This window comes from Gorilla gorilla, chromosome 9, assembly GCF_029281585.2.
Source record: "Gorilla gorilla gorilla isolate KB3781 chromosome 9, NHGRI_mGorGor1-v2.1_pri, whole genome shotgun sequence".
NCBI lineage: Eukaryota > Metazoa > Chordata > Mammalia > Primates > Hominidae > Gorilla > Gorilla gorilla.
In genome coordinates this window covers 125,816,167-125,829,445 of record NC_073233.2, presented here as the reverse complement: position 1 = coordinate 125,829,445, position 13,279 = coordinate 125,816,167, and the positions used below count along the sequence as shown (strand labels likewise).

The 13,279-nt window shown below is 50.7% G+C and overlaps 1 protein-coding gene across 7 annotated transcripts in view; it reads left to right on the top strand.

Annotated features, from left to right (window-relative positions):
* The first annotated feature begins 11,001 nt into the window (after positions 1 to 11,001).
* Positions 11,002 to 13,279, top strand: part of FXYD6 (FXYD domain containing ion transport regulator 6) — a 40,429-nt gene continuing 38,151 nt past the window's right edge. The window contains exon 1 of one of the 7 annotated variants that reach the window (XM_055355014.2): positions 11,002 to 11,022. Coding sequence is in view for 1 of the 7 variants with exons in the window: in XM_055355013.2 (XP_055210988.1) it covers positions 11,432 to 11,853 (422 nt within the window). In the remaining 6 variants the exon portion in view is untranslated. The other 6 variants (XM_004052199.5, XM_055355013.2, XM_055355017.2 and 3 more) reach the window with 6 other exon arrangements.

Here is a 13,279-nt window from a genome sequence, read left to right as displayed (position 1 = left end):
AATGCAAAGAAGCCTGGAGAGGCTGGAGCCCAAAGAGAGAGTGGGAGAGTGAGGCCAGCAGGTACTGAAGATGTACCTGATCTTGCGTGTCTGAGTGTGTACATGCAACGGTGCATGTGTGTGCCTCTAAGCGCTGTTAGTAGGTGTACTGGTCACTGGCTATCAAGATGCATTCCCCTGACCAGAAGTATAAACATTCCTTTGGGCTGGGCCCAGAGATCTGTGTTTTCACAAGCCTCTCAAGGTCTGTGAAGCATGCCCAAGTTTGAGAACCACCGGCCTGGAGGGCGTGTTTGTCTGATCGCACCTGTGTGCACGAGGCTTGGGGATATTTGACTTGCAGGTGGAGATTTGCATCTAGGCATCCTTGCGGCAGACAGCCCACTCTATCTCACTTGATTTTGTCCTCTCAGAGCACTCCTGAGGTTAGGGCAGGCACTCTGGGGCACTTAGCACATATTAAATGTTGATGGTAATGACAGCAGCCAGACGTGTCTCCAGCTGAGCCTCCGTTTCTTACCAGTCCCTGGGTACAGCAGCCACAAGTTGCCCTCCTTTTATCACCATAGAAATCTGATCTCAACTGTGCAGAAAGCAGGAGGTTCACACTGGGAGAGCAGGAGAAATGGCCGATTAGGAGTGGGAAAACATCCCGTACTTCTCTTAAGCAGATTGCAGGGACAAAGGAAACCATTTCTGCCCACCCCTGGCTGATGTCCCTGGGTGTGCAGAGAGAGACAGAGAGGGCAGGGGTAGGCGTCCAGATCTCAGCCCCACATGGGGCAGGGGTCAGAGATGGCCGGTGACTGAGAGAGGGAGTCCTAGTGTCACAGGATCAGGCATGGTGGACCCCCTGTGGAGCAGGATCTCCTCATGGGAAGAAGGCACCAGGAGTGCAGAATGCCTGAAGGCTGTGACCCAAAGTCACATCTCCCCCAAACCAAATCCCAAGCAAGTACCTGCTTTGCAACCAGATTCCAGTCCTGGCTCTGCCACTTACCAACTGAGTGACTTTGGGAAAGTTGCTTCAACTCTGTCAGGCTCAGTCTCCTTGTCTCTGAAATGGGGATAACAATAAAATCTACACCCCAGGGCTGTTGTACAGATTAAATGAGATGACAAGTGTGAACTGATCAGTACCATGCCAGGCATACAGTAAATGCTCAGTTAAAGTTGGCTGCTGTGTTTGCATTGCTTTCTTGAGGCCTCTCCCGCCCAGAGAGTTACATTTGGTCTTCTTGCTCCACTCCCTGAACCAACTCCATGATTTAAATTGGTATGGCCAGGGTCCCACAGACATGGGGATGGACCAATGGCTCTTTCTTTCCTCCTGGAGCACTTAGTTTCAGGGCACCCTGTAAAGGCCTGAAGTAGTAGGCATATTCTCTGCCCCACAGTTTCTGATGGCTTGCATCTCTGCACCCACTATGACTTTACATCATAATGGTCTGCTGTGGGGTGAAGTTCGCCATAAAGAGAGTCATGGGTGAAATGGGGATAAGTAATGCCCAGCCTGGTACGTTGTCTAGGGATAAGGTGTGGGACATGCCTGGCTCCAGGCCTGGCACATAGTAGGTACATAATAGGTTGTTAAAGATTAAGTAGATTAAGTTCTATCTTGAGATGAATCAAAGTGGTGTGAGTTAGTATAAGAAAGTCAAGAGATGAATAGTTATTGAGCTATTATAGTTATAGTTATTATAATTATCAGCCTGCAGGTCCCACCCAAGTCATTCCTACCACTGTGCCTCAGCTTGCCTGCCCCCACCCCAAACCCTCCTCCTCCTCCTTCACGGGTGGCTCTTCAGGGAGATGGCCTTGACCGGTCCCATCTCCGTTCTGATCCGTCTCTTACTCTGGATACCTTTGGTAGTAAATATAGTTATTATAATTATCATTGCCAGGCACCGCGGCAGGTATTTTACCTGTGTTATCTTCACGAATCTTCCTAATTACCCTATGAAAGAGGTGGTGAGTATCACTGATATAATCTTAACAGATGAGGAAACTGATGCTCAGATAAGTTAAGTAACTTGTCCAAGACCAAAAGTAATTAAGTGGCAAGTCCTAGAATTCAATTAATGATTATTTGCGCTCATTCTGCTACCGCCCTACTGCCTTCCAAAAGAACCTCATTCTTTGGCATGGAAACTGCAGACAGCATTGTTGATCTCTCTGTTGAGCAAGAATTATTTGCCAAAGAAATAAATGTACCAACCTGGCTCATTTTGCCCACTCTGACCACAGGATGAATTCTTCCCGCTACCTGACCTTGACCCTTCCTACTACAAGCAAAATCCCTTTTCTCTTGTTCAGTCCTCAGCAGGACAGCTGGGAAGATTTAAACAGCTTGCTCCATGACCAGCGGTTCTTCGGAGAATGGAAAACTAAAAATAAACTCTGTTGGGTGGCGTCTCCGAGGCCTCTTCCAATGACAAAGAGAGGCTGGACTTGGAGGGGAGGGGAAGGCAGAGAGGAGAATCCGGACACCAGGTTTGGAAGCCCTCCGCCTCGCTGATTTAGTGCCTGGATCTGGTCCTCTTCAAGGCCCTGGTGAGATTTCTTATCAGCACAGTGGGGCCCAGGACGGCTGTGTTAAAGGCCCTCCCACTTGGGCGCCAGCCAGTCCTCTCCCCTCTCTGCTGGTGGAGGAACCAAATAAGACAAACGGACTTCGTCTTATTTGGATGGAAACTTTGAAACCCCTGTTCCTTCCCAGTAGAACTTTCTGAACCTGCCAAGTAAGCAGCCTGCGGGTCCTACGCAAGTCCTTCCTACCTCTGTGCCTCAGCTTGCCTGCCCCCACCCTAAACCCTCCTCTCCTCCTTCACGGGTGGCTCTTCAGGCAGACGGCCCTGACCGGTCCCATCCCCATTCTGATCCCTCTCTTACTCTGGATACGTTTGGTAGTTTCACCTTATTTGGGACATTAATAATCAGCACTCACAAATACATAGGTTAGCTAATATTTTTTAATGTTTTGAACATTTAGGAAATTCCGTGTTTTCTCACTCCTCGGTTAGGATGCAGAAATCACAAGGGATGGATGGGGCAAGGGAAGGGGGACTGAACCGATACTCAGGAGATCTTGCTCTGGTCCTGACTCAGCCACTGACAAGCTCTGTGTGACTCTGAGCAAGTCAGTTCCCCTCTCTGGGCCCTGGTCTCCCAGTTTGTAAAACATTCTCAAAGGTCTCATCCAGCTCATACATTCCATGGCTCGGCTTCCTTTGACTCACCTCGCCGTGTCTGGTTCAGGGCTTTGCACACAGAAATCTCTTATGCCCCACGTCTTCCAAGCTCTGCTTTTCTGAGGCTGCCTGGTCTCTCTTACCACGTGTCCCTGGCCCAGGCTGCTGTGGCTCAAGCTCACTGCATGTTCCAAGACTAATGCTCACTGTGTTGTCTGCGAGTCATGCATGAAGCAGCCCAGGGAAGAATTCAGTGGGAGCCTCAACTCATGGTCCCAGGGAGGGCCTGCTAAAATACAGATGCCCAGGTCCCATCCCTGAAGAATCATGGGCTTGAGGTGGGGCCTTATCACCTTGCTTTAGTCATCTGCTGCTGCACAACAAAATGCCTCCCGATTTTGCATTTAAAAAAACAACCAACGAACTTGCTGATTTCTGAGGGTTAGGAATTAGGCAAGGCCCGGCTGTGTAGTCTCTGGTCAAGGTAGCTGGAGAGGCTGCCTTCAGCTGAGAGCTGGGTTGGGAATGTCCCAGAAGACTTCAGGTCTCTCCCCACATGGTCTCTCTCTCCCCAGTATGGTAGTCTGACTTCTTGTTTGTTTGTTTGTTTGTTTCTGGAGATGGAGTCTCATTCTGTCACCCAGGCTGGAGTACAGTGGCACAATCTTGGCTCACTGTAACCTCTGCCTCCCGGCTTCAAGCAATTCTCCTGCCTCAGCCTTCTGAGTACCTGGGACAACAGGAGCATGTGCCACACCCAGCTAATTTTTTTTCTATTTAAGTAGAGATGGGGTTTCACTGTGTTGCCCAGGCTGGTCTGGAACTCCTGAGCTCAGACAATCCGCCCGCCTTGGCCTCCCAAAGTGCTAGGATTACAGGCGTGAGCCACCGCGCCAGGCTAGTCTGACTTAAGAGGCAGCATTCAAACAGTGAAGGCAGAAGTTGCAGGTTTCTTAAGGCCCGGTTAAAAGTTATACAATGATAGGCCTGCCTCCTTCTGTTGCTCAGAACAAGTCACAGAGCCAGCCCAGATTGAAAGAGAGAGGAAACAGACCCCTCTCTCAGTGGAAGCAGTGGCAAAGCTTCATTGCAGAAGAGCACAAGGGAGGAGGACCTATTGCTGAGGCCATCTTTGGAAATATAACTGACCACAACTTTAAAAACACTTTCCAGATTAGTCTGATGTGCTCAAGGTCTGTGAACCACGTCCCGGGAAGTCTGGTCCCACCTCCCCCTTTCTCCCTGCTGTCAGATGATGAGCAGCACCAGGCTGCCCCCAAGGCTGATGGGGGACTAATTATTGATGCATCTTGGTTTTCTCTGTCTATATCATTCCTATCTTTTGCATTCAACAAATATTCATCATACACCCATTATATTGACATGGGGGGAGGGGAGGGAGAGGGTTAAAAACACCAGCCAGACAGCTTTCCCATCCTCAGGTTACTTGCCATCTAAAAGTAAACAACTTAGCCAACCCTCGGGGCTGAGTCATTACATCCCTTCTGATTCCTAATTAGAAAGTTCCAAGCTAAACTTAAGAAGATAACTGCGCATTCTCTTTTTAACAATGTGCCGGGAAGATGTGGAAGATGTGTTTTAGGGCTCTATAAATGTTTAATAATAAATAATAAGTGGCTGGAATAGTCAGTGTTTTACAGCCAGCACCTCCCACCGGCCATATCTAAGGTCCTTACAAGGTATGAAAAGTAAAAATCAATAGAGATAATGTTTCAAATGGTGGACATCAAACATGCCTCTGGTCTGAGGAGCAATTACACTAACAGTATCATCAAAGAGATCATTAAATTACAGGAGGGTTGGGAGCGTGGAGAAGTCAATGGACCTAGAAGTCCATTAGAAACAGACAAGAGAGACAGTGCCTCTATGGCCACAGTGTTCTGCTGACCTGCCCAGCGCTCCACTTGGGCACCCAATGTCATCAGAAATGAGCTGCTTCCCCAGGAAAGGCCAGGCACAGCCCTGGGACTCCAGGCCTCTGGCCACTGTTATACCTTCCTTGGAAGAAATGCAAGTTTGTCTGTAGGCACTGAATTTTCCCTACAGGGAAGGTCCTTTCTACCCTCCTGGCAGTTAGACTGCAGGCTTCATGTGACCTCCTTATAAACAAGTTCAATGATCTACCAGCCCCAAATCATTTTTATTGTTTGTCTAAACTCCAGTTCAGGCTTTGGGGTGGAGGTGGGAGTGGGAGGTGCCAAAGAGAATAAGTGGATTCACATCAGTCTTATTTGCCCAGCAGACATGATTGGGCTAGTGGGTTATTGTCTAGTTGCAAAGCTGTTCTCCAGACTGAATGGAGGTGCCTACTGGGTCCCTACAATTCGTTCTTGCTTAAAAACTCAGCTACAGCCTCTGTTCTGAGCCTGGAGCCAGTGGGCTGGAAGAAAGTGTATGATAAACAGGTGCCTCTCCCCACGAACGCTGGCTCCAGGCACTCAGGGAGGGGCGGGGAGTTCAGGCGCCTGCTTATGCTAACAGGCTGTCAGCTTCTCCGTGCAACAGGAAAGCAGAAATACGAAGCTATTCTGGTCTTGTCTAGGGAGCCATTATGTCTTGAATTTCCAATGTCATTATCTCCAAAGGGCAACATTGCTCCGTTTTTCTCCCATTTGCATTCACTGGGAAAAGACAAATGGGTGCATATTTGCAGAGAGGAGGGGCTTGGGGGAGGAGTGGGCATGTGCTCCAATTTGGATCACCAACAGCTTCTGGAAGATGCGTGTTCATAATTAGAGATCGGCACCTCGAGGTGACATTTCACACTTACCAGACAAGTTTAAGTTAATCAGGCAGCAATTGGTTCTCTAGACTAATGGGATTGGGGTGGATTTTTCACTTAGAAACAAATCTCATTCGTGTCTTGGCATGCCTAGAATAATGCTTTTTCCTTACATATGTTATGGTTTTCCTGCGGGAAGACAGAGTGAAATTGTATTTCAGACTTCCCTCACTCTGACTGCCTTTGCTTTCTCCCTTTCCCCAAAATCAAGATCCTGATATAAAGGTATCTAAGTAAGGAAACGGACTGTGCAGGACCCATTCTATGAAGAGGGATGCCGGTGTTTATTCTTCTGATGTGTGGGCACGTGTCAGGTGTGTGTTACTGGGCTGCAAGTGGCAGGTCAAGGACTTTTAGAGGAGAAGGACTTGTGCTGAATTTCTGCTTTCTCAGGATGAAAGCCTGTCCTCCCCAGCTGTTCCAACCCACGTACATCAGTTAGGCTTGTATTGGCTGTATGGAACAGAAAACCAGCTACAGTCGCTTTATGTAATAGGAGTTGAATTTGCTCACATAACAAGGAATCTGGGATGAAGCCATTCGGATGTTGTTGACGGCTCTTACAGCTTCTTGTCCTGCCATCCTTACTCAAATACTTACTTTCTTCATGGTTGCAAAATGGCTGCTTCATCTCCAGACATCACATCCATGTTTCTGACAAAGAAGAAGAATGAGGAGGAGGAAGACAGGAAAGAACAAAGGGTGGAGGGCAAAAGAAACATACCACTGTATTTTTCTTGGAGCAATGCTGTTCTAATCTCCTTGGCCAGAACTGGGTCATATGGACACCCAGAGTTGCAAAGGAGTCTGAGAAAATGAGTAGTTTGAGCATACTGCTGCTCAGTTAGAAAAAATGTTCTGATAGGAAAAAGAAGAGAACCGAAGCTGGCTAGGGACCGAGCAGTGTCTGCTACCCTATCCCGACAGCTCTGTGAGTAGTCAGGGAATACCTGCTTTTCATCCCCCAGGTCAGTGCGATGGTTACCTGCTCTTCCTCTGGAGGCAGTCTGGCCTGGGAGGTCCCCAGGACTCACCATTCAGGAGAAGGCCTTCATTTGAAATGATCACAGCCCTGTGAGGCTCACTATCCCTCTCTCCTCTGGCTGTGGCCTCGAGCACCAACTACTTCCTCTCTTCATCTTGGCAAGAGAAAGCAAAGCTAATGAATTTCACAAGTGTGGTCTAGGCACAAGGTATCAGCACTCAGGGAACCAATTCTGAAGACTCTCTGAAGACTTATGGCTAAGACCTTTGGTTAAGGCAGGAGGTTGCTGGCTGGAGATCAAAATGAATGTGGAGAAGTTGGTTGGAGCAAGACCAGCCAGAGTCCTTCAAGTCAACAACTACAATTCACTTAAATTCAACAAGTTATAAGTGGGTCACCACACATGATAGTGGGGTCTATAAGTGGAGTGAGAGGCCAGGTCTGACCTTAAGGAGTTCTCATTCTATTAGGGCAGCAGACACATGCAAGTAAACATAGCAAAGTTGAGGCTATGATAAGTGCAATTATAGACGTAGAGACAAAATGCTGTTAATTACAGCACGGATAAGACAGCTTTCATTTTTATTAAGGTAATATTTGAACTTAACTTTGCAGCGTAGGTAGAATTCTTGTAAGTAGAGAAAATAGGCAGAGGATATAGAGGCAGAGGATGTTTCAAGCAGAGAAAACTATGTAAACAAAGATTTGGGGGTAGGAATCAGGCAGCGTATTTGGATAACCGTGCACGGCTCTTTTGGTCTGGGACACGACATTTACAAGGATTGGAGTGATGAGGGTGATGGGGAGAAATAGGGCAGGGAATGGGTCACGAGATGAAGCAGGAGAGGCAGGTGGGTGTCAGGTTGTAAAGGCTGAATGTCGTGTTAAGAATTTTGACTTTAACTTGTAGAAAATACGGAGCCATTGAAGTTTTGAATCGCATTTGTATTGGGGAAGATAACTCTACCTAGAGGTAGGGGGACTGTGGCAGAGTCACCAGTGGGAATCTGGTGCCAGAGACCTGACCTAGAACAGGAGTGGTGGGCAGGAAAGGAGGCACTGGGGGAGAGGTCTGAGCGTGGCATGTGTTCTGCAGGGTAACTGGATTGGGGGCAGTGCCATTCATGAATTCAAAGAAGACATGAGAGGGAACGGCTTCAAGCCGTGAGAGGATGGATAGGGAGTGGTCTGGGAGGATGGATTGGGACTGGGCGGTGCTGACTCCCCGGGATTACTTGCCTGGGTCTCCTGGGGAGAGGACCGGGCTGGAGATTGTGGACTCATCAAGCCTAGCGGGTGGTAAAACCCTGGTTGTGGATTTAGATTGTCTAGCAACTGCATAAGATGACCAAGGACTCAACACAGCTGCTTGAGGGAGAAGTTGGAGGAGTTTGACAAAGAAAGGTTGGAGAGAGAGGAAGGGACCCAGGATCAAGGACTGGTTTGGAGGTGAGCAGAGCTGTTTCAGCCAAGGAGCTAGGAAACGATTCTGTCCTAGGGGTTGGGGGTTTGGCATTTGGCTGAATGGGGAGGACACACATTCACACCTGTGCAAAGCCAAGTGGGTATGCATGGACACAAAGTAGCAGTCAGTGGGCAAGATCGGTTCCCTTCTGCAGCCCTACCCCAGGATGAAGTGGCACCCCACTAGAAGGGATGCCTGCTAGGAGGGGTGAGGGTCTCTTCTAAGACTCCTGGTCTCTCCCCTTTAATTTCCCCTTTAGGCCCTCCGTGTCCTGTGTGACCAGGACACAGGAGGTCACTCTGTGACCTGTCCGTGGCTGTGTGACCAAGGCACTGACATGCAGAAGGGCTATTTTGCTGCAATACAAGCGGACCAGGGCAAGTCCTCTCCAGATGGGATTTTAGCTGCACATTTGTGAGTTACTTAGCCCAGAGCAAGCTTCAAAGCATAGAGCAGTCCCTGATGCTCCCAGCAGTTATACTGTCCTCTCCAGCTCCAGGTCTTCCCATGGTTCCAGTTCTGGCGGGTGGGGAGTGTTTCAGGAATGGTTTCCACCCTTTCTTACCCTATTTTCTCCACGGCTGCGCAGCCCTGCCCTGGATCTTTTTTTGTTCTTTGGGCTTGTAAAGAAGCAGGATTCTTTAGTGGGGATCAGGCTTATTTCTCAGCTTCATGTTAGTGCTGCCCCCACACAGCCCCCTGAACCCTGACTTGCAGGGTCCACCAGGAACATCCCAACCCAGCCTCTCACCAATTCTTGCTCAGAACAGTTTTCATGATGCCCATCAGTGCTTCCCAGGATAAAAGCTGGAATCACCAGGAATTGTTGGGCCAGTCCCACCCTGGCTCCTTTCACACCATGCCCCTTCTGCCTCAGGGCCTTCGCACATACTGCTTCTGTTCCAGAGGCAGAATCATCTTCCCACCCTGACATCCCAATTCTTGGCTGCTTTACCTCATCTTCTTAACATCTCCTGACCTTTCTCAAGTGCTATATCTTCAGGGCTCTGAACTATGTTTTAATTACACGTTTATTCATGGGAACATTTGCTAAATCTCTATCTCACCCAGGGACCACATCTTTCCTCTCCACAGTATATCCTCAGATCTTGGCCCAGGTCTCAGTGAAGAGTAGCTCCTCCTGTCCATACATGGTTGAAAGAATGGAACAGCTGGTGACCTCTTTTTATGAATGCCCACATTTTTCACAGGGAGTAGATGTGTTTATTTTCCTGCTAGAAGGGAGATGTGACTCACCCTAGAACAAGCTTGTGTGCTGCTTTGTAGCTGTAACACCCCAAATTCTTCCAGCAGTACCCCTGGATGGAACGTGATGAAGCACTATTTGAGAGTTAAGCCATGGCGGTTTCTCATGCACATTTAGTTCCTGTTATCTCTCTGCAGCCTGGGCTGGTCAGCATTAGGTAGGGGGACCTGGGAAGTCACTGGGCCAAACACTTCAGAACTCTCTGGCTGGAAATGGGGTTGAACCAGAAGGTGGCTTGGCTTTGGAGTTCTGAACTATCCTTTCCCAAATAGGCTTGCAAAGCCTGGGCTTGACGTGTCATCACTAGTAGGTGCTCTAAAAAGCACAGAGAGGTGGCCAAAAGGCAGGATTCAAGGGCATTTGGAGGGATGAATGTACCTGCCTAAGGACATGGGCCTAGAAAGGGGTGTGCTTTTAAATCTGCCACCTAGAACACATGAAAAGGGAAAAGGACAGTTGTAATGCTGTCCTCAGTTTATAGAGGAAAAGACAGGAACGGAAAAGGGTTAGGCATGCAAATAGGCAAGATTTGAGTCTGGCTTTGGAGAAGGAGCTTTAGCATTCACAGGAACCCCAGGGACTTCAGGACTGGGCCAGAGTGGCATCCATTCAGCCAAGTCCCATGATTAAGGGGCCAGAACTACCCCCTGAGGGGAGGCTTTTTGGGTGCTCTTTCTCAGTAGCTATTTATGGTTCCTCTGCTGGTTCCAAAGTCTTCTTGAGCTCATGTATATTTCCTGCCTTGGGGTTTTGAGACCTGACCTTTTATTAAAATAATTAGATCATCTAGGGCAGAGCTGGAAGAGACCTCAGGATCATCTAGTCCATCTCCCTATTTTCCCAAATGAGAAAACAGGCCCAGAACTGAGGGCAGCAGAGGCAGGGCTAGGTTTCTTCCTAGCAGTACCCATCATCCCCGGCTTGGGGTTTGTAAGGAAGTCTCCGTGGCCCTACCTAGGCTTGGACAATCACAGCCTTTCTCAGTAGCCCCTCCCTCCACCCCGCTCGGCCATACACACACCTTGACTGAGGCTGGACAGCCTCCATCTCAGCATGGCTCCTGGCTACTGACACTTGTGTTTCTTTGGTTTCCACCGGTGCCTGGCCTCTGCCCCTTCCTTCAAGCTCTGCCCCTAATAGTAAGAGCCAATTTCTTGAGCACTCACTATGAGCTAAGCCTCCCATGGGGTCAGTCTCTAATCACCATTTTCCCACGTGAGGAAATAGACTCAGGAGCTGAGTGCAGAGATATGCTCCAAGTCGCGTCACAGGCAGGGTTGCCGAGCCAGGATTTACATCTTCACATTCAAAGTTCGTCATCATGAATTTCGACTCTTGGGGACTGGGCTGAGGACGGGGTGGTACTGCTCCTGGCAGGGCCAGAGGTGGACGGGGATTGAAAAGGGGGTTCAAGGCAGCAGATCTATGGTTCAGGTAAGGACCATCCCCCCAGCTCCCCACCTGGCTCTAGCTGAAAATGACAACTACAACTGGAGCTGGCTCCTGCGCCCACGACACAGCCATTCATGCTTTTGGTGCACATTCCCCTTAATTACCAAGGCTCCCAATTAACGTGGGCTGCTGTGTCTGGTGCTGGGTTATTTTCTCCTATTTTTCCGTTCCTCGGGGTTTACTATTGCAGAGAGACACCAGGTCTGTCATTGTGCCTGTCTTGCTCCCTTCCCACCCTAACCAGAGGGAAACCGAAAAGCAACAGCTGATGGCAAATCCGCTCCGGCGCTTGCACGCCTCCTCGGCGGCAGTCTCCTGTTGCTTCTCGGAGCTTGACTGCCCTTTGGAAAAATCTCTCCGCCCCCCGAGAGGAGAGAGGAGCAGAGGACGCGCGCGAGCACGGAGCGGGAGGACGGACAGGGAGAGGAGGAGAGGGGGTCTGCGCGCGGCCGCTACCCAGAAGCCAGCGGACGGCAGCACGGAGTGGGCTGTCCCCGAGCCCAGCCCCGAGCGAGCCCCCGCCCCCGCCCCCGCAGGACGCGCCTCCCAGCCCGCCCGACTCCTAGGAGGAGGGGAGGCGGGAAAGCAGCTCAAGCCTCACCCACCGCCCTGCCCCCAGCCCCGCCACTCCCAGGCTCCTCGGGACTCGGCGGGTCCTCCTGGGAGTCTCGGAGGGGACCGGCTGTGCAGGTAGGCGGCTGGGGAGGTGGGCAAAGTTGGCTCCTTTTTCCGAGGAGGGGCGAGGCTCGGTGGGGACCGATCTCTGGAGCGCCGGGAGCGCCGGGGTTTGTGTGTTCAGTGGGTGTGTGCGGTCCTCCGCCGTCAGCTGCGCCGCGGTCCCCGCCTGGGCAGCGGGAAACCGGGCTGGGGATGTAAACAAGGAGATCGGCGTCGGAAGAGAGAGGAGCCTCTAGGGGAGGCAGGCTGTGGCGCTGGGGGTGACGCTGGTGGCTGGGGATTGCTCTCGGTGCTGCCTTGAGCTTGGGGTCAGGGTTTTCAGGAGAAGGGGAAAGGGCTGCGCCCACCCTTTATCCATGAGGAGTTTTCCCCTTGTTACTTGGAAGCTGTGGACACTTGGTGGAGCGTGGGGAATTACGGACGAGGGCGTGTGGCTGGGTGTGAGTGTGGACTTATGAGCGACACAAAATGGAACTTGCTGGTTTGGTGCTTGGGGAAGGTGGGGCTGGGCAGTGGGCACAGGATGGGGGCGCAGGGAAAGAAGGATTCTAGCGCTCGGGGATTCATGAGAGTGCATCATTTTTTCCCTCCTTCTTGTCTATCCATCCAATCCTGTTTCCTTTCCGGGGGGCCCTGGGGTCCGCCATTGCCCCCTTTCCCCAGCAGGGCTGGCCCTGGCAGAGCCTCCCCTATTGTGTCTCCCGCGCTTCCGTGGAGAGTTGGGTGTGCAGCCTGGGGCTCCCAGCGCTGGCTTCTGGCTCTTATAAGTGGTGGCTGGTAGAGGAGGCACCCGAGGGTGGGAGCTGGGAGCAGCCTCGCTGGAAACATGGGTCTGCCTCGTCACCTGCTGCAAGCCTGCACGCTCGCGGGACCGTGGCTACTGGAGGCTTCTCGCCACCAGTGTGCTCTCTGCCACTACTTCCTTTGTCTCTGTGGCTTCGTGCTGTCTGGCTGGGCTAAGATTTCCAGCTTTGAAGATGGATCAGTGGGCATCTCAGGCCCTCTCTGAAAGGAGCCCCCTTTGGGGATCCAGCCACCCTCATATTATGGATGTGTATGTCTACGTCGGCAACTTAGCCTTTTGCACGTGACTTGCCTGGTCGTTGCCATGGAAACTCCTCCATTTCTCAGCCTCCCTCTTTCTCCTGCCCATTCCTCACCTCCATATCTCCTCCCCTCCCCCCAATATGGTTGCCTAGATACTGGTTATCCCTGGCTAGGAGACCTAGATATCTGGCTCCTACACCCAATTGCAGTGGCCCCTTACTCACACCACCCACTTCACACACACTGCACATCAACACCACAAACACATACAGACATATACCACACTACGCAATCAACACACCCTCACACTCACACCACACATACATATGCATCATACCTATACACACATACACACCAAACACACCGCATGTATACCGCACCACCACACACC